This window comes from Orbicella faveolata, unplaced genomic scaffold (assembly GCF_042242905.1).
Source record: "Orbicella faveolata isolate gen_17 unplaced genomic scaffold, um_ofav_v1 contig_34, whole genome shotgun sequence".
NCBI lineage: Eukaryota > Metazoa > Cnidaria > Anthozoa > Scleractinia > Merulinidae > Orbicella > Orbicella faveolata.
In genome coordinates this window covers 14689296-14715151 of record NW_028301563.1, presented here as the reverse complement: position 1 = coordinate 14715151, position 25856 = coordinate 14689296, and the positions used below count along the sequence as shown (strand labels likewise).

The window sequence follows — 25856 nt, the reverse complement described above, 5'->3', positions numbered from 1 at the left end:
CATGATGTAAATTCAGTTTCTTGAATGGCATTTAGCAAACTTGTAATCATCTTATGTGCATGGAGGCCTGCAGAATATAATGTTTATATCGCTCCTTTTTAAAAAAAAATTATATTATTATAATTATTATTATTATCATTATTAGTATTATTATTATTATTTGATTTGATTTTACGTTACTTTACTTTACTTTACTTTACTTTACTTTATTTTATTTTATTTTATTTTATTTTATTTTATTTTATTTTATTTTATTTTTTAAATTAAATATAGGCTTAACTCGAAGCTGCAATAAAGCCCTGGCATAGATATTTATTCAATGTTCAGGTTAACTAATCTTGAGCCTTCTTGAACTACAAAATAATATATTTTAATCAGGATAACAACGAAATTAATGTTTTAATTTTCAATAAAGAACAAAAACAATGGTGGAGAACACCGAAAATGCCATGGAAATTCAAGGTTTTTAACTGAGTGAAAGTAAAGACACGAATTGTTGCTTTATCGAGTTACAAAATACAAGGTCTTCGGAAAAAATAATAGTTTTCCATATTTACATCGCAAGCGTAACATGGCGCCTGAAAATATATGCTTTTTTTTCAATTTAGGAGTGTGGCAAAATGAGAAGCAGACAATCTGTCAATCTGTTTCCAAAAGGAAAAGTATAAATTTAAATTCAGTTGTGTGAATGGCGTTAAATTAATTAACTAAATTTTAACTTAAGACAATCGCATGCATACAGGGCTGTAAAATAAATTGTTCAACATCCTACCTTGTGCCAAAACGTTAACAAAACCGAGGAATATATTAAGCTAACAGTCGAAGTCGCAATGATGTCCTGTTATAGATATGCATTCAACATTCAGGCTCTATCTCGAACAAATCTGAAGAAAAAAAATTAATAAGATGAAAACAACGAAATCAATGTTTTATTCATAATAAAGAACCAAAACAAAGATAGGGACCACGGAAAATGCCGTCGAAATTCCAGGTTTTTAACTGAGTGATTGTTAAAAACAGGAGTTTGGAACGTATCTTTCATTGGAATTAAACATTCGCTCATAAACAAGCGCAAGAAGGAATTCCTTCCTATAAGTTTAGTTGAGAAACTCGCCGATAGAAATATATTGTTAACATAATAAGTGCGTAATTTAAACGGAAAGTAAGAGCAGGAGGAGTCAAACTGACATGAGCAGAAATAGCTCTGAATGACAGAGACAAAACACGCCATCTCTTATTACACAGTGTTGACTTGTAATGAGATGTTATTTCTACTTCTCCTCGCCAGCTGAGAACTGAAGACGTTCGTTGCGGTGTAAAAATGAATGTTTCTGCCCTACTCATTTTTGTGTCATCGATTTCAATAATGCTACGTCCAACGTAAGCGGAGGGTGAGTTTGAAAATTTTCTTACATTTTTATTGATGGCCTTTCAATCGCGTTTTATACTCTCCTACTTTGTGTATCCTAACATCCACTTGCCTGGGCTGGCATCCCAAACTCTGCCTCATAATCGGGTTGAGTTTGTTGTGGGTTCTTCTCTTCAACCTCTTCTCCTCGTTCATGTTTTCTTCCGACATTTTAAACTTCCAATTTGACCAAGAATCCGAGTTTGCCTGGGTTTGTCCGTAAACACCCTCAATATTTCCATTCAGTTACAATTGTTAAAGATCACGCAAAATTGGCATGATAAAATTTTCTCAGGTAAAATTGATACGATATTTCATTAATCACTCACAAAAACGAAGGAAAATGCGTCTTTTAATTTGGGTAACATTTTTATCCCCTGTCTGTCTCTTTGGCGAAAGTAATTTCGGTCCTTAATTGAAGTTTAAAAAATAAGACCCATGCGAAAATATACATGTACTTATTTGGTTCAACAGTTTTCTTGATAATGGTGATGATGATGGAGATAATCAAGAGACCATGATGTGGATCACAGTCTTTTAGTCTTTTGTGACATTTTAGGAAACTAATCTTCTAAAAGTTGCAGTTCAGTCATTTTTGTCTTCTTTGTCTTTCGTGGAAGTTTTCTTTTATTTAGCACTCTTTGGTATTTTAAAGGATAGCTGTAATGTCAAAATACTGATACTATTTAACAGTCTTTAACAGTATTTAACAGTCTTTAATTAATCTTTCCATTTTATGTCTTTCCTTCTCAATCGAAGGTAAAAGTAAGGAGAAACATAGCGCCATTGCTACGCTGATGGCGATTTTCACAGAAATGAGTGAAACTATACAGTTAGTAATAAGATTTATTTAACAATTACATTATGGGTTCGAGATTTCTATGAGGTGATAGTTGATGAGGCCAAAGGCCGAATCAACTATCACCTCATAGAAATCGAGAGCGAAAAGTCTAATTGTTTTAGTAGAATTCTAGGTGAAATTTATTTTAAATAACCGTTTCCAATAACTTGTCGACGTATTATTAACCTTTGGGCCTTAGAAAGATCGCTCGGATTGAATTGTCATTTGAAATTGAAGTTGTGTGCGCGCGCACCTAATTTCTTCAATAATTTCAAGCTTTTTTGAAGTCAAGGAACCGTTGTTTTTCTTTTAGTCTTCTCATGAATTTATTTACCATATGCAACAAAATGTTCCTCCAAAGCTTCGTTAAAACATAAAAAACTTCGCCATTTCGTAGACGACCTCTGGCCACTGCACTCTAGTGGCTGATAGTATACCAGTAGCTCAGCGAATCAGATTGCAGCATTTGCATTAGTATATCAATAGAATTCTACTAATGGCTGATAGTATACGAGTAGCCCAGCCAATCAGATTGCAGCATTTGCATTAGTATACTAGTAGAATTCTACTGAATACAAGAAGAGAAAGGTTTAAAAATTAAGCGTAATTAAAAAGTCGTCACGATTATATTTCTACCAACACAATGAGTAGATGTCCACAAATAGCTTCGAGCTATGTTTTAAGGCCCCTCTTGAAGCTAACGATAGAGTTCAGCTTGCGCAAGTTAAGTGGCAGATTGTTCCAAAATCTTAGGGCACATACACTAAATGCCCTATAAACCCCCAAATATTGACTCAAACATTGTCCTGGTATATTTTTGCTGATTGAATAAAGCATGAAGTTTTCAACAGATTCAGTCCGGCTTTTGCATTTTAGATCGTTCAATCTTCCATAGCCAGTCACTTTCCTCAAAAAAATGCTTTAGAAATCCGTTATCCGATGCGAACTTCGAGCCACCAACAGTAAAAGACGGAACTTCGGAACTACTTTGGTACTCAACTGACTCGGTTGAGCCTGCTGTGGTAGTTAGATAGCCTAACATTACAGAACATGAGCCTTGCATTATATGTCCCCAAGGAACTTATTTCAAGAAACAATTGGCCAAAACAAGGATTTTCAAGACCGTGTCCTTTCTTTACATAATCATGTGAACTTTCGATCATTCGAGAATCCGTCAAGTATTTCCAGCCTCGGTACTCAGCACTTGAACCTCTTGACTGAAGAATTTGTCGCGTTTAGATAAAGAATTTTTCGGAGCAATCTCCAGAAGTTCGTCCGTAGATTTCCCTTGAAGAGCATTCGAAGAGAAATTGACAACGTCATAGCTGTAACTAAACCTTCTGATGGCCCAACCTCGTGGAATCTCGATTTCGCGTCTGGTGAGACATGGAAACGAGACAAATTGTAACACGGCAGCGCTATACAACTCCCGCGCACGCCCAGATTGGTATGCTGCTTGGCTTCGCTACGCAGGAATAAGTCAAATTATTCTCGCATTTTGATTGGTTGTTACTTATTATCTATTGGAGGATAGACGTATAGATGACGTCAATAACCTTTTTTGTTTCTTTACTGTATGCAACAAGTAGATTCCATATAACCGCGCTTCTGTTCAGTAGCAAGCTACAGATGACCTCAAAATGTGGTAAGAATGTCAGTGACACACTCGCCTAATGAATAGTGACATAAATACGCCACTTTTTTGTTCTTACCACATTTAGACGTCATCTGTGATCTATTTAACAATAAGATTAGAGCTCGAGATTTCTATCGGGCATAGAAATCGAGAGCGAATAATCTTATTGTTTTAAATTGTAAATTGTGTAAATCTACGAGTCGTTCAAAACTCCATCTAAATCCTCCTCACAGACAGCTCGAAAACACCGTCATTTTGTAAACAAGCGCACACTGCTGCGCCACTCGCCATCTATGACAGATTATAGTTCACCACTAAATTTCCTGCGATTCTTATTGGTTTAAATTGATCACATGACGCGATAGTGTTCATCCGTGGAGAGACACTATCAGCCCATAGTGCCCGTCCGAGGAAAGTACCCGGATGGATAGTACTCGTCCGTGTAAATGTTTCTGTAAGGAAGCGGGCTTACAGAAAGTAAACAGTTGAAATGTATTAAGTGGGTTTTTGTCTGTTTTCTTTTTCAAATTTTACATTTGGCTTTAACGACCTTTCACGGCTTTCATCTAAAAAAGTTGAAAATAATTCAATATGAATTTTGAACTGGCGCGCGGAAGAAAATTTAACGGTGAACGATAAAGACAATAGAGTGTTTATGTCTCGGAACTATCAGTCTGATAGTTGTCCCTTGGAAATGTGATGTTCTTAAAACTAGCATATTTGCCATCGAAGCTTCGCTTCTCGGGCAAATATTTGTTTTAAGAACATCAAATTTCCGCGGGGCAACTATCAACCGATAGTTCCTCGACAGAAACACTCTATTGTTTAAATAGATAGTGAGTAGCGTAGCCAATCAGAGAACAGCATTCGTGATAGAACGCTAGAAGATTGATACTAATACTGAACAGACGCACGGCAGCATGGAATGTATTTGTTAATTATACACTGATCGCTTCTTAATAATAGATTTTGAAGTTGACACCTCTTATATCTAGTAATAGAGAACTTCAGCCGATAAGGGAGCATGGAACCTTTTAGTATCTTTTTCATTTTATGATGAGCATCCCCTTCACTTTAACCAAACCTGATTTGTGTTTGATCTTTTTCTGTCCACAGCCATTATTGATTCGTCTAGTTCTACATTCATTTCCAAGTTATTTTTAGCCCCATCGAGTATCCAGTGATATTGTTTCTCAGCCAACATTCTTGATATGTCTTCAGAAAATTCCGCCAAACCTGGCTTATTCTCGCTAGTGGAATTCCAGTTTTTAACTTGTTAACCGCGCGGCCATGGGCCGAGCGCGGTTCTAGGTTTACCCGTGGTTTATTTTTTATTTTTTAACCGCGCGGCCATGGGCCGAGCGCGGTTCTAGGTTTACCCGTGATTTATTTATTTATTTTTTTAACCGCGCGGCCATGGGCCGAGCGCGGTTCTAGGTTTACCCGTGGTTTATTTATTTTTTTTTTTTGTCGGTGACCAGACGCAGACCTCCGTTCGGCCAAAGTTTGAGTCACGCAACGTGTGATGTTTTTACGCCAGAAGCTGTTAAAACATAAATACACGGACAATTTTACGGATATTGTTTTCTTTTTTGTGGGTAAAATATATTTTCTTTTCGTTTTATCAAAGCGTTGGATTTAAAGGGAATAATAAATACGCTGAAAAAAGGTATTACGTCAGCCATGGAATGCGCTGACGTTGCAGCTTTCACTTTCCCTACGTGACAAATAAGATCGTGTTTACTTTGCAAGTTTATTTCGGAAGAAGTGACGGTCATTAATTTATTTGTAATTTTGTGAGTATTTCTTGTGGTTTTAGGCAAATGAAGTAAATCCTTTGACTGTTTCATCGCAGCGAGTTCATAGATCGGAAGGAAAATTAAATATTTGCAAGCCAAGCAAAGAACGTGTCAGAACGTGCAAAGATTTACGTCATTGGTAGGGAAATAACCACCGTACTAAAGATAGCCGTAGATAACGCAATTCTTGAATTATGTGACTCGTGTGACTTCTTTGCTAACCCTTAACTCAAGGGAAAAAAAGCAATTAAATTTAATCGTGGCTTTAAAGAAAGAAAGCGGTTTGTAATACTGTTCGTATCTTCTTGCCCATACATATCCCGAAGAAAGTTCCAGATTAAGACTATTACGTCATCGGAGATGTCACAACGGCTACGACTGATGGTGCGATAATAGAGTTTGTGTTGATCAAGTGCTGTGCCGTCTACAGTAATCAATGAATCATTAAAGATTGCTTCGGCCGGGAATATGCACTGCGTTGCGAATGTAGTACTAAGAAAACAGTTAAATTTTAAAAGCGCTGTTATAAGATCTAACAGATCTTCTTGTTCGACTTCAATCTCGCAGACTGAAGGATCAACTTGGATTTCCTCAGTGCTCTGTTCCTTAGGGTTAAATGGCAAACCTAAGAGAGATTTCTTCAAACTTGTTTTTTCCAGCACGATCCTGGCCAACCAATAAAACTCTACCACGGTAAACATTCCCAGGTCCATGATTCAGCGCTTTTTCATAGAGCTGCTTTGCAACATCTCCTTCCACTAATATTTCTGAAGGAGCTGTAGGTGTAACTGTAAGAAAATGCAGTGATTTTTCTGATTGCAAAGGCTGCATCTACGGGAAAGGCAAACAGACAATAATCTTAAGTTTCAACCACAAAGTGAAATTGGTTACTGTTGCACACTTCAGTTAAAGAAACCTGCAAGTGACCAGAAAGTAGCAAATAAGCACAGTCCTTGCGACGTTAGTACTTTGTAATATACTCTCTGCAATACACCCTAAAAGTCCGAAAGTCACGACCCCCGAAAGTAACGAGTCCCAAAGGCAGCTAGTTCCGAAAGTAACCAGGGTCATTACTTTCGGCAGTTTAATGTATTCAAATTAATTTTTTTAGATCTTTGTGTTATTGTCTAATGTAAACGCGAATACGATTAGACAAATTACTATTATCTTAACTTATTCTCATCCACATTAAAATACACTAAACAATAACATACAGGCTACAACGATTTCGATATATTGTAAAATTCTAACATGGCCCCAGCGATCAGCAGACTAAAACAAAATATTTCATATTGAGGTTGAAGCACGAATAAACAGTTTCTCTGTTTTCGTGCCTTTAGGTTTAGAAGCGTCTTTGAATTTGGCCATTGCGAATAACTTCTAGAAGTGTGCAGTCAAGTCAGTTATGTTGTTACATCATAATGCACCAAGAAATGGCTTAACTGGCCATGTTTTATGCTAACCTGCAATGTCTATATAAATCCACTGCAGCTCCATGAGATTTCTAATTTCTTCGAACGCCAAAGGGTTATCTTTCACGGACAGCTTTTCAAGATGCTTTAAGTCAACAATATCTTTACAGAGTCTTTTCACTTTGTTATTCTTCAATTCCAGCTCTTGCAGTTTTTCCAGACTTGTCATACTTCCCGGTAGTGATGACAGTTGATTGTCATTCACAAACTAGTGCGTCAGGTTGATCAGGTTGACAACAGCTTCGGGAAACTTTGTTAGCTTGTTGTGGTTCAAATTCAGCGTTGTGAGGTTTGTCAGGTTACCTGTGCGTATTGGCAACCTTGTGAGTTCATTGCGTGAAAGATTAAGTATTTTAACCTCCGTCAGTTCTGTGACAGCGTCTGAAATTCTTAACAATCTTCTCCCTTCCAGATTTAAAGCCTTGTTGTCTTCACGAATTGTCTTCCTAAGTTCATCCGTCGACTGTTGCATCTCCAAATTAAAACCTACAAAAGTTAAAATTAGTTCTTTTTGATAAAGATTGCTTTTGTAAAGACAGTAAATTCAAAACGCCCAGTATCCAAAACGTAAAACAACGACACATGTTGCTCGTTATGCCTACTAACTAGGTTCTCATTGGAAATTAAACAACATGTCAGCGGTTTACTGTTAAGCAGCATAATTATTTTAAGTGTTTCTGTGGCACCAGCAATGTGGTGTTGGAACACGTCAATCCCTATGTGTATTTCAGTGACAAGTATCACATTGCAACGCTTTTTTCATCAGGACCTTACAACAATGACTCCGTACCGTCAATCCAAAGAATATCTGAGGTAATTTGAAAAATGGCACGACCAAAGCAGTCTCAGAAGACTCTGTTGAATTTGAGGACGCAAGAAAGAAAGTATACACGTACGTTTAGTGGACAAGAACTTCGGCAGCTTACGAAAGAGTTGAAACACAGACATAGGAGAATTCCACAACCATAACGCACACAGCGTAGGCTGTAGCCTGCGTTGCAGACGGATATTTAACTCTGTAAACAACATATACCAGCGGTATGGAGCGTCCGCGACCCAGGCTATACCTATGGCTGACCTGACAATGAGAAATTTGGCTACTCCCATACAACAAACCACGTCAACATAGTCCCTCTCCGCAACAGCAAAAAGCTACGACTGTTTTTGCTCAGGGCAAAACAATTCTCTAAACTGAAAGTACCTGGACTGCAACGAATCAGTCCCACCTACGTCTCAATGTCTTCCCTTCGTATCTATGGCACCCAGAACTTCAGTCACGTCCAACTACAAGATTTAGCAGTAGCTTTAACGGCTGAAAAGTATGCAAGCCACGACGTCATCATGTCTTCAATTTTAACGCAATTTAAAACTATTAGCAAAAGTGTACACCATGAATCCACATGCAATCACAAAAATGCACCATCAAAAGATCCCAGTGGCGTTTTTCGCAGCTAACATAAGAAAAGCAGGAATCCTGAAAACTCAGAACTACCGATTAGGGAATGGAATCCGCACATACGAGCTCGGAATTTCAAGTCCAGTCCTCTAACCAACTGAGACGAGCCAGTCGATCGAACCAAAAGCTGCACACTGCAAAAAGCACCAAATAGTCCTCCATAGAGGAGGTTCTTTTGAAGCTCAAAGATGCAACTAGATTCTCGCAGTTGGCCATGAAATACATTCAGAAAACAGCCCTAAGAAAATACGCTTGCTGATTGGTTAAAAATCGTGTTTCTGTAACTCGATAGAAACACAGAACTAGCACGAGCTGTTGACGTATTCATGGCGCGAGCAAAGAGAATTTACATTTTGATAATTAAAGTTAACAAGTTGTTTTTATATTTTTTCTTCCCGGTGTTTTTTTTTTCTTAAAGAAATAGAAAACATGTTCTCCGTGTTTCTATCGAGTTACAGAAACACTCGAGAAAGTTTGGGAGGACTCGAAAAAGCTGTGGCAACACTCGCCTGCGGGTCGTGTTCCGACAGCATTTGTTGTTCTCCCAAACTTCCACTCGTGTTTCTATAACTCGATAGAAACACAGTACATGTTTTCTATTTCATAAATACCACCATCCCTGGGCCTGCTTCGTGCAAGAGTCGACCTAGTTCTAGAAGGACTGACAGGCAGAGTGCCCACCCTAGACAACTGCCTCGCCCATTGCAACAGGACTGACCATCTGCACTAGGTGCAACATCATGCTCATGACTTGGTACAATCCTCTCCACCTCAGGAATGTATACCAGCCAGAAAAAGGTCCAGGCTGTAAGGATCTGATCGAAAAGAAGATTGACTATCTGGTTTGGCTGCATGGTCATGTTCATGGGTTTAAACTCTGATAATGCCTGGAGCCAATCTAAAGTGGTCCTTCTCATAAACGTAGTGTTTTGTCTAGTATGCGAAGAGAAACAGAAACAGAAGTGTACAATTAAAATAAAACAAAAATCTCTGTGGGCAAAACTAAATCCCCCCCCCCCCCCCAATTCAAAAGTGTCTTATCATTTGATGCAAAATGGAGGACACCGTTTAAATATAAGTACTTGTACTGCATGTTATGCATGTTCTCCTTTGTTTTCCGTAACAATAGAGCCTGCCTTTCTACGCCAAATACCTACCAGAATCTAATTACAAAACAAAATAATAGGCAAAGTTGTTAACCCAAGAAAAATCCCAAAACTATAGATTAAATTCCCCTAAAATAGCTTTCATCTACATTGTCGGATTTCACTGTCAAGTAAATGTGTAGTTTATTTTTTGGATTGTAAAAGGATCTACAATTATGCACACAAGGTGGCAAAATACTTTAAGTGACAAGAAAACATGTGACTATTAGGAAACTATGTTAATTAAACAAACAGTTTTGCTCTGATTGAGACTGACTGAGTATTGAGTACCGGCTTAAGATCTCGGATATATATCAGGCAGTCAAGTTTAGTCGCGCATTTCTTTAAGATGGTAAAATGGTCTTCAAGGCTCCCTGGCTCCATATTACGTTCCCTCTTGATGTAGTTTCTGATTCCACCTGAGCTCTGATGGTCGGCAACACGTTGAAATAGGTGCCGGCCAGTGTAGCCGACATAGGGTTTTCCCAGAGTAATCTAAATGAATGGACATGTACATTGAATTTTGTCCAGTACACAGTGGAAGAGAGATCACACATTGTAGGTTGATGATAAGAAATCACTGAAAAGATACATACATGAACATGTATACAGAGCATTGAAAACTAATACTACCAATCTATAACTCACCTACTGTTAAGAATAAGTCCTCCACATTCTCACCGGTTTTTGATGACACTTCCATAAACAGATCCACACCATTGTCATGTGCATAAGATTGAGCATCCTAAACAATCATATTCAAGATAGGAACTGTGTCTGCATTAGCAGAGGCAGATTGCAAAGTAAAATTTAAATACGCGACCCCACAAGCTTTTAGCTTTAATTATTATCGTGTTTAAATAAAGTTTATCTATCTATCTATCTATTGCAGATAGGAATCCTGTAATAGGATCAATTCTGATTCCATCAATGGATGGAATCACCAAAATGAGACTTACAGTCACTAATGATAATAATGATAGCGATAGCGATAGTGATAGTGCTGCTGATGATGATAATGCTGATGCTGCTGCTGCTAATGCTGCTGATGATGATGCTGCTGCTGAGGCTACTGCTGCTGAGGCTGAGCTGCTGAAGCTGAGGCTGCTGAGACTGCTGAGGCTGCTCCTAATGTTGATGATGCTGCTTCTGATGCTGGTGATGCTGATGCTGCTGCTGCATATGTTGCTGAGGCTGCTTCTGATGCTGATGATCCTGATGCTGCTGCTGCTGATGTTTATGCTGCTGCTGCTGCTGCTGATGCTAATGCTGGCGATTCTAATGATGATGCTGCCGCTGATGCCGCTGATGCCGCTGATGCCGCTAATGATGATAAAGATGAAGATGATGATGGTGATGATGATGGTGATAATGGTGATGATGATGCTGATGCTGAAGATGAAGATGAAGATAAAGATGAAGATGAAGATGATGATGATGATGAAGATGACGATGAGGATGAAGATGATGATGAAAATGAGAATGAAGATGAGGATGAGGATGATGATGAGGATGACGATGAAGACGAGGATGAGGATGAAGATGAGGATGATGATGACGATGAAGATGATGATGAAGATGAGGATGAAGATGAGGATGAAGATGACGAGGAAGATGATGATGACGATGAAGATGATGAAGATGATGATCACCATGAAAATGATGATGATGACATTAGATTTATATAGAATGTTGTACAGGCATTCTATGACCTCTACAAAATTCGGCAGATAAGGAAATTCCTCAGTCCTGAGACTATCAAAACTCTACCACTACAATTCTCTTCTGTATGGTGTCCCTAAATAGTAATTACCAATCTGATCGTCTTCAGAAAGTATTAAATGCCACTGCTAGACTAACTGTTGGCACATCCAAATTTCACCATATCTCCTCTGAATTGTACCATCTGCACCAGCTTCCTGTTATTTATCATGTTCAGTTTAAACTTACTTCTTGTTTACAAAGCTCTGAATAATCAAGCACCTGGCTATAATATCATCAAAGACTTTTTACACATTAAGACTAACAAAAATTATAGCTTGTGCTCCCAAGACCATAAACTGTTGCTGTTCCCAGAACCAAACACAGGACATTTGGTGACCACGCCTTTGCACACTCTGGACCTTTTCTGTAGAGCAAACTTCCTTGTGAAATAAAACTAAGTCCAACCCTAACTGTTTAAAATAAACCCTACAAACTCTGTAGTTACTCCCCAGAGCCTCATAGTGAGGTCTGTAGTTTTAGGCTGCCTTTTAATATAAAATTAGAATTAAAATTAACTATTATAAAATGGGGAATTGCCACAAGAAATATGGACAGAATTAGATTTTTAAACAAAACTCCAGATCTTCTGCCTGATGGAAACCTACAGAGCTACAAAGTAACACAAATTACCTTATACTCCACCTCCCTCTTGCTTGCAAAATCTGCTTCATTTCCTACTAGTGCTTTAAAAATATTTGGACCGGCCTCATACTGAAGTCTTTGTAACCAAGATCTTGCTTTCCAAAATGACTTTTCCTGTGTTATGTCATACACAACAATAGCAGCATGTGCTCCTCTGCAGTACCATTCACAAGCAGAATCAAGTCTTTCAATGCCAGCAGTGTCCGATATTTCCATTATCACATATCTGTTGTGATCTAGTTGTACCTCCCAGGCATGATAGGCAGCTAAAAAAAGAAGAAATTAAAGTGGAAAGATGCAATATCCACTCCCAATAAAAATTATATGACGAGATAAGTATATCTTAGTACATGTATTCAAGCTTGAGGGGCTACACTAATACATAATCGTACCTTTCTGGTATGCTCAGGCTGGATATTAAACTCGTTTCATGAGCCAAAATACCCATAGCAAGATGAAATGAGCCTGACAATTGCAAACAAAGCATACCACAAAGAGATATGATGTATTACATGTAGGTATTTACGGTACTCAAATTTGGCCAGGTGACCATGATATCTTAGCCTTGTCAGGTCGGTGACTTGATATCACAGGATATACAGTAAGAACAGTAGACAGCTTCTGATTGGCTAATTGAGAAATTGTAATGGGAGAATATCAGTCCAAGGTGTTGAGAGTACAAAGAGAAAAAAAATAAACGGGCTGATATTCTCCCTGTCCCCACTATGGTACCAAGCAAACTTGATTAAGAAACAGTCTATTACAATCCAAACATTACAGACTAAGGAAAGGTAATTATTATTAATATAAACTTCAAGGCTGCAATTCTGGCTGACTTAGCATTTGCTCATGCCTGACATTTAAAGGTGATTTCCAGTTCATACTGTGCACTCTTAGGAGTTCGTTTACGCTTTTTGTTTTGATTAATGTACGACGTCACAAAATGAAACATTTTGCAACTACTTACAGGAAGTAATTTTGAAGTTTCATGTCAACTGCCATAATGGATGCAAAACTTTATGCTTCATTCTATCTGGTATCACTTGATGAAACAACTTAGTAGCTGTCAAAATCAAGGAAACTGTTGGAAAAAGAATTTCAAAGGCCTCAAAGATAAGGTATGTGGTTCATAACGAATAACATCGATTCGCATTTCATTGAGTGAAATAATAATGCACAGTATGGACTGGAAATCATCATTTAAGACTGAAAAAAGGAGCAAAGCTGGAAGAAAATGATAAACAACCTTTAATGTGTGCATTATTTCAGGCAAGTAAGCCATTAAAAACTTCAAGAACAGAGCTCTTCAAGAGTGGTCCAACAGGGCCACATATCTTATTCTAGGAAAATACTGGACTGGCAACAAACCAATCTGACTGAATTAACTTTGTTATGTAATAATTAAACCTACATGTACTCAATTTATATCAACCTGATTAGAACTCACCTCCAAGAGTGTATACAAGAGTCTCTTTAATTGGTCCATAAAGGTATCTGTGTGTCAACCATGATTTTCTAACTGCAGTATCGCCTGTTTATGAAACAGTTTTTAATAAAGCTTAATTCATAGCTTGATTTTATCAAGACCTACTTGTTATAAATGCGAAATAAAAGTGCAGTAGACAGCCAGTCACCTCAACATTGCAAGAACTAGTGTGGAAAAACGATGGAGTGAGAGAGTATAACAGAGGATGAGGAATAGAGGAATGTTCCTGGCCAGTCAACCTGGACCTGACCCAACCCCAGCATACTAACCATACTAACCATACTACTAACCATACTACTACTACTACTACTACTACTACTACTACTACTACTACTACTACTACTACTACTAACCATACTACCGCTACCGCTACCACTACCGCTACCGCTACTGCTGCTACTGCTGCTGCTGCTACTGCTGCTGCTGCTAGTACTGCTACTACTACTGCTACTACTACTGCTACTGCTACTGCTACTACTGCTACTGCTACTGCTACTACTGCTACTACTACTACTGCTACTGCTACTGCTACTACTAGTGCTGCTGCTGCTACTGCTGCTGCTACTGCTACTGCTACTGCTACTACTACTACTACTACTATTACTGCTACTGCTACTGCTACTGCTACTGCTACTGCTACTGCTACTACTGCTACTGCTACTGCTACTGCTACTGCTACTGCTACTGCTACTACTACTACTACTACTACTACTACTAATAATAATAATAATAATAATAATAAACATGGAAATTCAAACCATCAAAGACAAAGTAACTGACAAGGCAGACTGTACCGACAACAATAGCTGTCATGAAGGCAATCCCTCTGCAGTAGCTGTGGAAGATAATGCCCCCGTAGCGAGTGAGGAGCCAAACACCGTCCAAGCTTTAGAACAACTCAAGAGCAAATGGGAAGAAAAGCCCTTGCATGGTCAGTACCCAAAAAGAACAAAAGAGAAGGATGTAGACCAAGACAAAACCCACAGTTGGCTGAGTACACCTGGCCTCAAATCAGAAACAGAAGGTTTCATTATTGCTGCCCAGGATCAATGCATTATGACAACTATTACCGAAACAAGATCCTGAAAGATGACACTGACCCAATGTGCAGAATCTGTGGGCAATTTCAAGAAACAGTTGACCATCTTGTCTCCAGATGCCCTGAACTTGCTGAGACAGAGTACACACAAAGACACAACAAAGCTGCAGCATATCTCCACTAGACAATATGCAAACACTATAACATCAAAGTACAAGATAAACACTACGAACATGAACCAGCTACTGTGACAGCGACTATACTTTGAGACATGCCAATCCAAACCGAACAAAGAGATAAAAGCAAACAGACCAGACATAGTGGTGAAAGACAAGAAGGAAAGAACTTGTCCGCTTATCGATATGTCCCTCCCCACAGAAAGGAACACCTCCTTGAAAACAATGGAAAAACTCACAAAGTACAAAGATATTGAGATTGAAATCGAGAAAACGTGGGGAATGAAAACAACAACTGTCCCAGTGATCATTGGAGCTTTCGGACTTGTCAAGAAGGGAACAGAAAACTACGTCGGCAAGATCCCAGGCAATATTAGGATAACAGAGCTACAGAAGACCGTCCTCTTTGGAACTGCTCACATACTTAGGAGGACTCTATCCATCAAGTAATCCAGCAGACTTATGACTGCCCTAGGCTCATGGATTGAACTCGGCACCATAAGTTAAAAGCGGCAAGACTTCAAGGACTCATAATAATAATAATAATAATAACAATAATAATAATAATAATAATAATTAAAACTTATATAGCGCAATTTTCCATGATGTACATGATCAAATGCACTTTACAATTAGATAACATCATCATCAGACCACTTCACCACCCATGATACTAGGATGCACAAGGCTATCATTGGTCCTATTGCTATTATCCTTGCTTTTACGATAAAGACCTATGATAGAACAAAAAGTGAAAATTGAATCTTACCAGTTAATTTATGGTCAATGAATAATGTATAGTTGACAGAATATCATATTACATTACCACATCGTCATGTCAATTGCCACATACTGTAACATAAGTTTCATTGTTCTATGTTGTTACTGCTATAAGTACATGTATTTTTTCATGATGCCCGATGGCAAAAAAAAAAAAACAATAATAAAAATAAATAAATAAATAATAGTGTCCAGGCCACCACATTGCCCATTCTCACTATTCTTTTGGACCATGGTCATGCAGGAAGCTCATGCAAATAAGCCAGACACAACTAATCAGTGACATTGATGAATAATCAATGAGTAATCAATGATTATCAATTTTGTTTATGATAATCTATTATATATAGACCAACAAAGAGTAACTAGAGAGACAGTTAAGCAATAGACCACTCTTTCTCTGGGTTTACTGGTGCAATAAACCACGCAGGATGTTGGGAGAACACGAGAAAAGCTTGTAAATCACCAGCCGTTAGGCGAGTGGTTTACAGGCTTTTCGAGTGTTCTCCCAACATCTCAAGTCATTGCGCCAGTAAACCCATAGAAAGAGTGGTCTATCGCTTTTATGAAATAACTTTGGAAAAAGCCTGTCAATGAGAGGAAAATTTATTGTACTTTCGTGATCAAATTGCTTATTCTCATCAAATTCATGAGATGACGTGACCAACCAATCACAGAGACTGAAAAAAAGGAAAAGGACAGACTCCGTGCCGGACACAAAATCCGCAGAGCAAAGCGACGAAAACATTTCAAGCTAAGAAAATTTAAGAAAGGAAAGGAAAAGGTTGCCGGTGAAAGGCAAAAAGTATACTAATTAACTCAAAAGTATTGTGACGGGGTTTTGTGAATGGAATAAAGGTTAGTTACAAAAACGCTGCTTCCGAAATCTATTCAGAATTTATTTACTTATACTCAAGGCTATGAAGTCCGTGTTTCTCTGCATTTTGCTAAATGAAAACTATTGCTTGAAAGCTAAGCTTATGGAAACCAAATTCATTTATTGTGTTATGCATGCATGCATGCATTGAATTTAAACTCAAAATTTCTGATAGAAATATTTTCCCTGCTTTTTTGACAACCCAAATTGATCAGTCGAGCCCAGCTGACTCCACCCTCCACAGACCGTGGAATGCACCGAAAAAAGGGTTTAAAACTTCCCGCCTTTTTATAAGCCAAATATTATTTGTACCATCAGAAATAAATACATGGTGAGTTATCAGTAAATGAATTAATTTTATAGTTAATCTTAAGCATAAATATATTTCCTTAATTTTAATCTCAAATCCAACCGGAGTCAACGTTAATTTTTTGGCCTGGAAAAAACAGATAAAGCTTTATATGAATACGAACTTCTAGTCCTTTTTTTCCTTGCAAATTTTTATGTAAAATGAAAAGATATTCATGTTATTGATATCTCAGCCAGTGAAAGGCAAAACCGTTCATTACATTTGTTATCGCCAGAGTTCCGAGTTCTCTTGAGTTCTCATGTAGAGTTGCCATAGATCGGGAACCGTACTTTACTGGTACAATAGAACATAGGTTTAGCAACTCTATTGACCAATCAGAGCATGCGTAGTATTTCAGTTATTATTTTTATAATCTCAGATAGTGCAGCGTATAATGTATAGCTCTGACGCAGTACTGTATTACACAGTTTCTATATAACCCCCACTGTTCACTCCTGGTTTGTATTGACCTTGCTAGTTAATACATTGAAGTAGTGAATGCGACAATTTTACTTTTAATTTTACTTTTCACACCAACATTTGTAACTTGATACTTTTGTTTTCCTCGCAAAGGTAAGTAACATGAAAGTCTTGCTTTCTTGAAAACACACGGAAGATGTGCTTGTATTTTTTTCACAGCTGGAGATACACGGAAAAAAGTTGAATGTCAAATTAAGAAATGATAAACAAGAACTAATCTAATTATCAAATTGTCATGGAGCAGCACATTCTGTTGCCACCTTTGGTGTAACAATAAAACCACTTAAATTTGATTCATAAAACTGAGAAGTGTTTCAACAAGGAGTATTTAAAGTAAACAGCGCTATTTGATCGAGATTATATCCTTCATCAGTGGAAGAGCCCCCTTAAAGACTGATTAAATTAATTTTGGCTTTCAGTGGGTGCCACGGAGTCTACAGCAATGCTTGAGCAGTTTCCTGTTTTTTTTTTTTTTTTGTACAATTTGACAAGATTTAATGCCATTTACTTGGAAGTTTCATCTTGCTGCAATATGAACTTCTTGGTCTCTTTGATAGAGACAATTAAAGGATGAAATAAACGCACTACATGTAGTATAGTTTGGAAACAACAGATGACATTTTTTTGAACCAAGTTAGGAATAATTCTAAAAGACACGCAGTCACAGTAGTGTTCTTGTATCAAACTAATGGTAGAATGCATGCGTATGACATGTTAGGGTTCTACCACCATTGGTCTGTGATATTGTATGAAATGTATCTTCCACCTAATACATGTAAGTATTTGACACTAACGCTTATTAATCTGCACATGCGTTTTAAGAGCAAAATAGTGATTTTTTCCTAGAGAGAAAAGTACCACATAAAGAGCAAGGGGTTTTCTGAAAGAAATTTATATATATACCTTTAGCTTTGTGAAGTAATCAAAGAAGTAGCGTAGGTACTATTGTTTTAAGTAGTGCTCACAAATACCTACCCCATCCCACCCCCTTGCTGCAACCCTAATAAATTAATTGAAATTGATTAATTAAACAAACATTAAAGTTTACACCTTATTGCCTTGGCTCAAGAGTGCTTCTAAGCGGACTTCAACCCCCAAACCATCCTGATAGTGCACTCTGCACTAAAAAGGAACCCTAACTCATAAAACTTTTACATTTTTTAATTAAACTAGGAGACCTTATTTGAAACAAACAGTACATGTATGTAATAATTGAATATATATTTAAAACAACATAATCATTGCAACCATCACCATGAGAAATCACCTAAAAGTACTACTTTATACTTTGGGAGTAGTCTTCTCCTGACTTCACTCATTGGGCAGTACAAGCTTCAAAATGACAAAACAACTGCAGATGTGTTCCTCAGGATAAGAAGCTGTACAACTGCAATTGTATTTCACCTAGAAATAGAATCAATGCAACAGTGAGTATTCTCTATATTTATTATCTAATTGTAAAATTCATGGCTACTGCCAAAGGAATTAACCCCATCCCTCAATATGAATTATACATTCTGTAATTTCCATTAAAAATTAATAAAAAAAAACCCCTTTTGTATCTTTTTGAAAAGAGAATGACACCAACTGATCACATTATTTGATTGCTTGTTTTTAAGCTTGAATGACAAAAATTGCACGCTCATAAATTTAATGTCTTATTCAATGATTATGTCCGAACTCGTCAATGAAAACACCAGTGCAGATTGGCTGCCTAAATTACGTTTACCCCTAACTGTTGAACTAAAGAGAAGTGGCACCACCTGAGCTGAAGCAGAAAGGACAGCCCAGAGTCAAGTGAGATGGAAGAGAGTCATTGATGGCCTACATGTATGCTTCACTTGGAGTGAAGGGCCTGTAAGCAAGTTACAAGTTGACGACAATGTAACTCCAACAACCCCATCACTATGACCACCTTCAGGTTGCCATTACCTCTGCTTATATTTTGGCCTGTCATGAACAAAGTTCATACATTTCCTTGTATAAGATATATATAGAGGATAATACATGGTGGCGAGAAGATACGAATTTTATGTTCGAGTGGCGAGAACAATATCACAAGAACATAAAATCCATATCTTCAAGCTAACAGGTAACCTTTTTATTATGATAAAGACATACTGATGACGGCATTTTTGACCATTTTCCGAAGATTTCCCACCACTTTCCGAAGATTTCCGAAGATTCTCCAAAACTTGTCCGAAGGACACACGAATATTTCCGAAGAAAATTTCCAAAGATTAGCGAAGATTACCGAAGATTGCCGAAGATTTTCGAGGAAGACCCGAAGATGTTTCAATCATTCACCAATGAATTTAAGAACAATTTTAAAGACAAACTTGATATCAGCGAAATCACTGATGTCTTCACTAGTGAGGATATGGAAAATATACCACCCGAGTCTCGGATGTGGTTCCGTATGAATTTTACGAGTGGTGTATTTTCCTGTAAATGTGAATTATGCAGTTTTTCATGAATTGTGCGATTGGATGCGATTTGATGTCGACTGACCGTCACAGAAATCGCACCATCACGAATATCAGATGGCCTGTGAAATTATGTCCTCAAAAATACATTCTGGATCTCAAAATTAACATCAAGAGCCATTATATAATATTTGAGTAGTGATTTAACACTTCTCCCATTAATGGCTACATAATGACGGGTGAGCTTTAACAGCCACAAAATAGGAGAAAAAGTCACAACACTTAACTTGAGTATCTGTTGCACAAAATAAAAGTAGCAAAAAATATTGCTACAATGAACCACCCCCACCCGCCCCCCCACCCGCCCCCCCACCCTTCCCCCCCCCCCTCCACCCCCTCAGATGGGAGAGTAGTTTAAGCAATATTCAATACCAAGCCGTGTTAGGTTACCCACAGTCACTGGTACTATGTTTGAAACATTAGGAGTAAATTTTTTAACAACAAAAAAAGAAAAGATAGAGAAATTCAGTTCTTAATAAAGAATTTTCTAACATATCTCCTATCAATTTTCATGACAGAAATATCTTATAAATACCAAGATTTGAAGACATTCATTTTACATATGGGCAAGTGATTTTCCACTGCATATCACAACTATTATGCAAATGTATTGATAAATAATCAATGGTTGTTTCTTTTTTATTTGTGGATGGCAACAAAGCAAATAATGGACATGTCTTGAATATCTCAGCAGGAGAGTGCTATGTGTGAAACAATAATTTGGAAATAAAGACTTCTAAGTAAGCTGTTTTGATATGATTCTGCTTCCGTTAGGTAGGACATCTGTGATTTGCTTGAAGTTAGCCATAATCAAATATGGGACCATCATGTAGCAGCTTTCGTAAGGTCTCACATGAATATCTCGATACCCTTCGAGAGAACAATAAACAAACAACAGAGACAATGCCCTAGCCCTAAAACAATAACAGCTATACACTATAACGACAAACAGAATTATAAACAAGCTTACGAGAGCTGCTACACTTCTGCAAATTAATGCTCATCAAGTTTGTGATCAGAATTGCTCTACGATAACCAACCTCGTTCCAAGGGTCTCTCATCGTACCGCCCCCTGGAGCGAGCGAGGAGAGACCCTGGTTGGGTCTGGTCACGTGTCTCCCAGAATCTGGGAGATGACAATTAAATTATTGAAGGGATGGGCGGCCTAGTAGGAATTTTGTCTCTACTTAGCCTACGGGAGTGCGGGATGTCTTGTCACTAAAGTAAACCAAGAACGATATGATGCTCTGCGGCAAAATCCGGCGGTTATATTCTGCAAACGCCGAGGAAAACTTATCCATCATCTGAGAGCGGAAATCCAAGTCGCCGAAGGCTGCATGGTTCAGTGAAGGACGTTACATATTGTTAAAATCTCCTCAAGAAGGCGAATGGAGAATTGCACACCACGGCCGAGGCTGTGTATGGAAGATCTTCGACTCATCTTTACCTCAGAATGAAGCGTAGCTAGGTCTTGTGGATGGCGATTAAATAATTTTAGAGAATTCAGGGCCTTTTAATTGATCACTGAAAGCCAAAGTCACTTCGAAAGGAGCGAAAGGGTGAAAAGATTTATTGAAGTTTCACCGTGCCGTCGGCGCCCCGAACTTTGCAGCGCACAGCGCGAAGGATAATACAACGAACTCGTCGTGGTATGCATTTCGCCATCGTTACTGATAAACTGGATTTATCTTCGACCTAAAGGAGGCTAGAAAAAGAAAAATATCATTTTTATTGTGTCGTTAATAAATTAGTGTACGTGACTCCAACGGTTCGTGACAATTGTGCACATTCTCATTTAATTTTGGATCACTCGACCTTTTTTAGCTTCACGCGCGTTTCTGAGGGGCACTTTTTATGCCGTGTTATTAGAAGAAATGGAAATTGTAAGTAGAGAAGAGAAGTTGTTTGATTGTGTTACAGCATGTTTTTAGAGGTCGTGAGTGTGCATGATTTCCGCTGTTAACTGCACGTCGCTTCTCAGAGTTTGACACCTCAGTAATTTGCCATGCCGGGCTTATACTTTGTTTAGGTTCGTTTCTATTGCAAGATATGTTTTAAGGCTCTAAGTATTGGCTCTCCAGGGTCGAAGATTAAAATATTCCGTTAACATATTGCTTACTTGCGTTCTATATTGTGACGCCGCAGGAGACGCCGTGCCCGGCTATTTGATTAGAACTGTTTGCAAGCACAGTGCGTTGCACGAATATCATATTTATCTTCGTCCAGCTCAGCTTTTCTTCAGAGACTGCCGTAGCTTTACTTTGAGAAAGCGATACGTTTTCCTAGAGACATTCTTATGTTTTTTACATCAATTTGATCGAGTGTATTCAAAGGAGAAACAACAATTACTACGGGATGAAATTGCACTTCTCGACATCCACAGTTGAAGTATGACTGACTTTCCATAAATCCAGTGGGTAAGACGGCAACACTGAAAATCACGACCACTAAATTGCCTCGAGACAGAATTGCTTAACCTTTAGGTAAACGTTGGAATATATATTATTCGACATTTCAGCCTGAAAACTAAGCATTGATAAACACCGCAGGAAATGGCAGTCGCAGCGCGATACTTTGAATTCGACAAAGCTCAACGCGACAAATTGCTGATTACATAGGACCCCTCCCTGATGTTCTCAATTGTCAAAGTGGCACGTGACCAGACCCAACCAGGGTCTCTCCTCGCTCGCTCCAGGGGGCGGTAAGATGAGAGACCCTGGGAACGGGGTTGTACGATAACCAGTAAGAGGTTAATTTCATGTGTAAACTGTAGACAATCAACCAAGGAAAGGTCCGGCTACTATAAGAAATAAAATCAAGGAATATTTTACAATTGGTACATATACATCTGTTGGCGGGTGAAGGGCAAATAAGACAAAAAATTAACAAACGGCTAATATCTCTATCCTTTAGTGTCTGTCTAATTATCACAGTCCTAGATTATCAAATTACAGTCATTTCAGTCATATTACTTTTTGATTATAGATTTTATCAGTTGGCTATTTACAACTGCCATGAAAGAGTTAAACTCAGGTCTAAAGAGAAACAACTCCAGCTAGTGGTCAGAGCAGGACTTGAACCCACTCCTCCAGATTACAAGTCTGACACTCCAACCACCCAGCCGCTGCCACTGCCTCATATCTGACTCATAACCACCCATCTTGGCTTCCCTGTGGTTCTTTCTGCCCTTCAAAAACATTTTCAAAGTTAACCTAGAGACAGCAGCTGACAGAACTTGGCTCTAACGCATCTGCATTGCACTGTTTGCTTGAATAACAAGTTCTCACATATTTATGCATTACTGAGTTTGTTGGGATTCAAGTTACAGTAAAAAAAATAAATCCGTGCTCAATATATAGAGTGACTCCCGCCATGAAAACAAAAGAAAGTAATGCGGACAAAAAGTTTTTTAACCACCTCGCCGCCCCCCTCAACTCCATTCCCACCCCTACGCCAGACAAATTCTTTTGTCTTTGCTAGACAAACCGTCTAGGCTGATAAAAATTATGTGTTAACAGGTTTTTCAGTAAAACTTTAAAACAAACAGTATTGTTCTCAGTGTGGATCAGCTCTCGGTAAATATTTCAGTTTTAGCTTCATGTGTGCACAAAGTAAACAACACATAACATAACGTAGGACACTAAATAAGTTACGTAAATACCCGGGGTGGTGACTATGCAGGGAAAAGAACAAATTCATCTGCAGCGAGCAGATCTGAGCTACACGAGCTTAACTTACTTTGGTATAAATTGTTGTTTGATGAGGCTCGTAATCTCTCAGGCTGTTAAATAACAGCCTCGACATCTAACTTTGTTAAGATTCTGGCTTCAAGGACTTCAAACACTTCTTACCTCGGGAAAGGACGTTGCAGGCTACAGAACGTTGCCATTTAAGGCCGATTTTTGGAAAGTATGGCCCTACACTCCCAAACATAAATCAGACAAACATGTCGGACTGCTTGCATTCCTGGCCTCGCTCACACCACCAGCACCCACTCCGCCGATATTTTGCTCTCGCCCCAATTTCCGCGCAACCGGAAGGCGTAAAAAGCGTAAAGCGCGAGGCAGGCGGTCACCAGAAAATGACTTCCTTTCCCTTTCCGCCCTTTAATTTACATTAGTAATATTGTGTTATTTATTTATAATTTTTTTTTCTTTTTTCAAGAATGAAAAGACGGCTGGAGTGAAAACAAAGGATAATTGGGGAGAGAAGAAAATTAAAGGTGAGCCTACAAGCATCACACAGCGGCCGGTGGTCACAGTTTTCAAGTTGGCGGCTTTATCTGTTTGAGTAGCTGACTGATTTGCAATCTTCTCTAAAGAATTGGAAGAATAATCGAGCAGAGTACCGGCTGACATCATAAAGTAGATTGTAACCGGCTACTTTTGAACAACACGGTACGTGTTGTCCAATTCGACAATAACTGGATAAAAAAAAAGAAAAAAGAAAGAAAGAAAAAGAAAAGAAAACTCGGATGCCTGACAAAATAGGACGAAGCCTCAGGTTATTAATCGTACGCTCTCTGAACACGCATTCTGGTCGAGATGGATAAGTGTGTGTGATAAAGAACACGGAAACTTAATAGTTTTTAATGGTTACAGGACTGAGTCTAGCACAGAAGTACATGAATATTTAATCACTCTTTTAAGGTTATCTGTTCACACGAGGTGGTTTATCGGGATAACAACTAATCAATAATACGCGGGCCAACTTTGAGCTGAAAACGTAGCATACTTCATCTTGGGCCGCCCATTCTACACTACGCCGGAGAAATTTGAAAACGCAACAATCACCGGTCACCTTGGATTTGTATTTGAGGAAATCTCTGGCAGGGAAATCACATGATCATCGTGACGTCATCGTCTTCCAAAAGCTTCGTTTTCAGATAAAACGAAAAGCCCGTGTTTTAAATGCCTCCTCTTTGAAGATTGTTTTTGAAACGATCCGTTTTCGTGAGGGATTAGTGTGGACAGTAGGCGTAACTACAGAAATGATCGAGGCTGTGTTTTAAAAATCCTCGGGCGTAGTGCAGAGGGCGCCTTATATGAACAGTCTAAGGGAAAACGAAGAAGACAAACTCGTTACCATGGGGAAGGGGGTGATTAGGGTTGTATTAGAAGAAATAAGTACAAAGCACGATTATACGTTGTTGATGGTCAGATCGATCTGAAACGAAATCTTTAAAAACTCGTCACAAATGAAAGGATTCGATGATTCAGTTTTTCAGTGTCATTTAAGTCACTGTAGCTATTCTTTGGTTGACTGTTTTGAAGTGGTATCTCTCAGAGAGTCAAATTAAGCTGAGCCACGCGTATATTGGTATCCTTTTGAGGTATAATTTAAATTTTCCGACCCTATAGCATGGCATTCCTCCTTCCCTCCTCTCGGGATTGGCGGATAATTATCGACTACCATCAACACGCGGTCACATGACGTGAGGATCTCCCACACACGTTTTCCCGCGCATCGCGTCAGCTACACGTATTTGCTTCGAGTTTTGATTGGTTCATTGGATTGTCTGTGTCCTTATGTTATTGGCCAGAGTGATTACTCTGGTTTTGGTTTTACGAAACTCAACACTGAAAAACACCTTTGTTGAAAATTATGTTAAGCTGGGATGACTTTCCTATATTTAGCAAGTTATTCATTCAAGAAAATGACACTACATCTCTTCTTTACATTGATTATAACATTTTATTTGTAATATATGTTTCGTTATTTTAGTGGTAGGCCATTGAAACTAGCTATAACTTGAACCTCTTGTGATTTGGATCTCTTGTCTTTTTATACCTTTTCAATAAACCTAGTAGATACCAGACTACCAACGAATTCAGTAACAAAACAATCACTGGAGAAACCTGGCATCTAGGTTCATTTCTCGTGCATGGTTACATGAAGTCAGCCCGGACTTGAATCTCAAGAGGTTAAGGACGAAACTAGTTTTATAGTCACATATATTACGTGAATAGCTGTTGAAAGGTATTACAATTGCGGCGTTTTCTGATTGATATAATATGTGA

At 38.4% G+C, this 25856-nt stretch overlaps 2 protein-coding genes and 1 pseudogene across 2 annotated transcripts; 1 reads left to right on the top strand and 2 right to left on the bottom strand.

Moving 5' to 3' along the window:
- Window positions 1-5334: 5334 nt before the first annotated feature.
- Window positions 5335-7325, bottom strand: LOC149104969 (uncharacterized). The gene is made up of 2 exons (XM_089271916.1): window positions 7148-7325; window positions 5335-6460 (listed from the first exon to the last, which is right to left on the bottom strand). The coding sequence occupies exons 1-2, from the start codon at window positions 7323-7325 to the stop codon at window positions 6297-6299; spliced, it is 342 nt and encodes a 113-aa protein (XP_089128042.1). The 3' UTR covers window positions 5335-6296.
- LOC110065646 (ras-related protein Rab-5B-like) lies at window positions 7125-12416 on the bottom strand. The gene is made up of 3 exons (XM_089271915.1): window positions 12152-12416; window positions 10406-10502; window positions 7125-7642 (listed from the first exon to the last, which is right to left on the bottom strand). Exons 1-3 carry the CDS (start codon window positions 12377-12379, stop codon window positions 7365-7367), a joined length of 603 nt encoding a protein of 200 aa, XP_089128041.1. The 5' UTR covers window positions 12380-12416; the 3' UTR covers window positions 7125-7364.
- A 2543-nt stretch (window positions 12417-14959) lies between these two features.
- LOC149104968 (uncharacterized) lies at window positions 14960-15822 on the top strand (annotated as a pseudogene).
- The last annotated feature ends 10034 nt before the right edge of the window (window positions 15823-25856 follow it).

Coding starts and splice junctions, on each gene's coding strand:
- LOC110065646 (XM_089271915.1), bottom strand. CDS start 12,379: ATGGAAATATCGGACACTGCTGGCATTGAAAGACTTGATTCTGCTTGT. Junction 10,503..12,151: donor AGAGGGAGGTGGAGTATAAG/GTAATTTGTGTT, acceptor ATGATTGTTTAG/GATGCTCAATCTTATGCACA. Junction 7,643..10,405: donor GGACTTATTCTTAACAGTAG/GTGAGTTATAGA, acceptor TAACTTTTGTAG/GTTTTAATTTGGAGATGCAA.
- LOC149104969 (XM_089271916.1), bottom strand. CDS start 7,325: ATGACAAGTCTGGAAAAACTGCAAGAGCTGGAATTGAAGAATAACAAA. Junction 6,461..7,147: donor GATTTATATAGACATTGCAG/GTTAGCATAAAA, acceptor TTACACCTACAG/CTCCTTCAGAAATATTAGTG.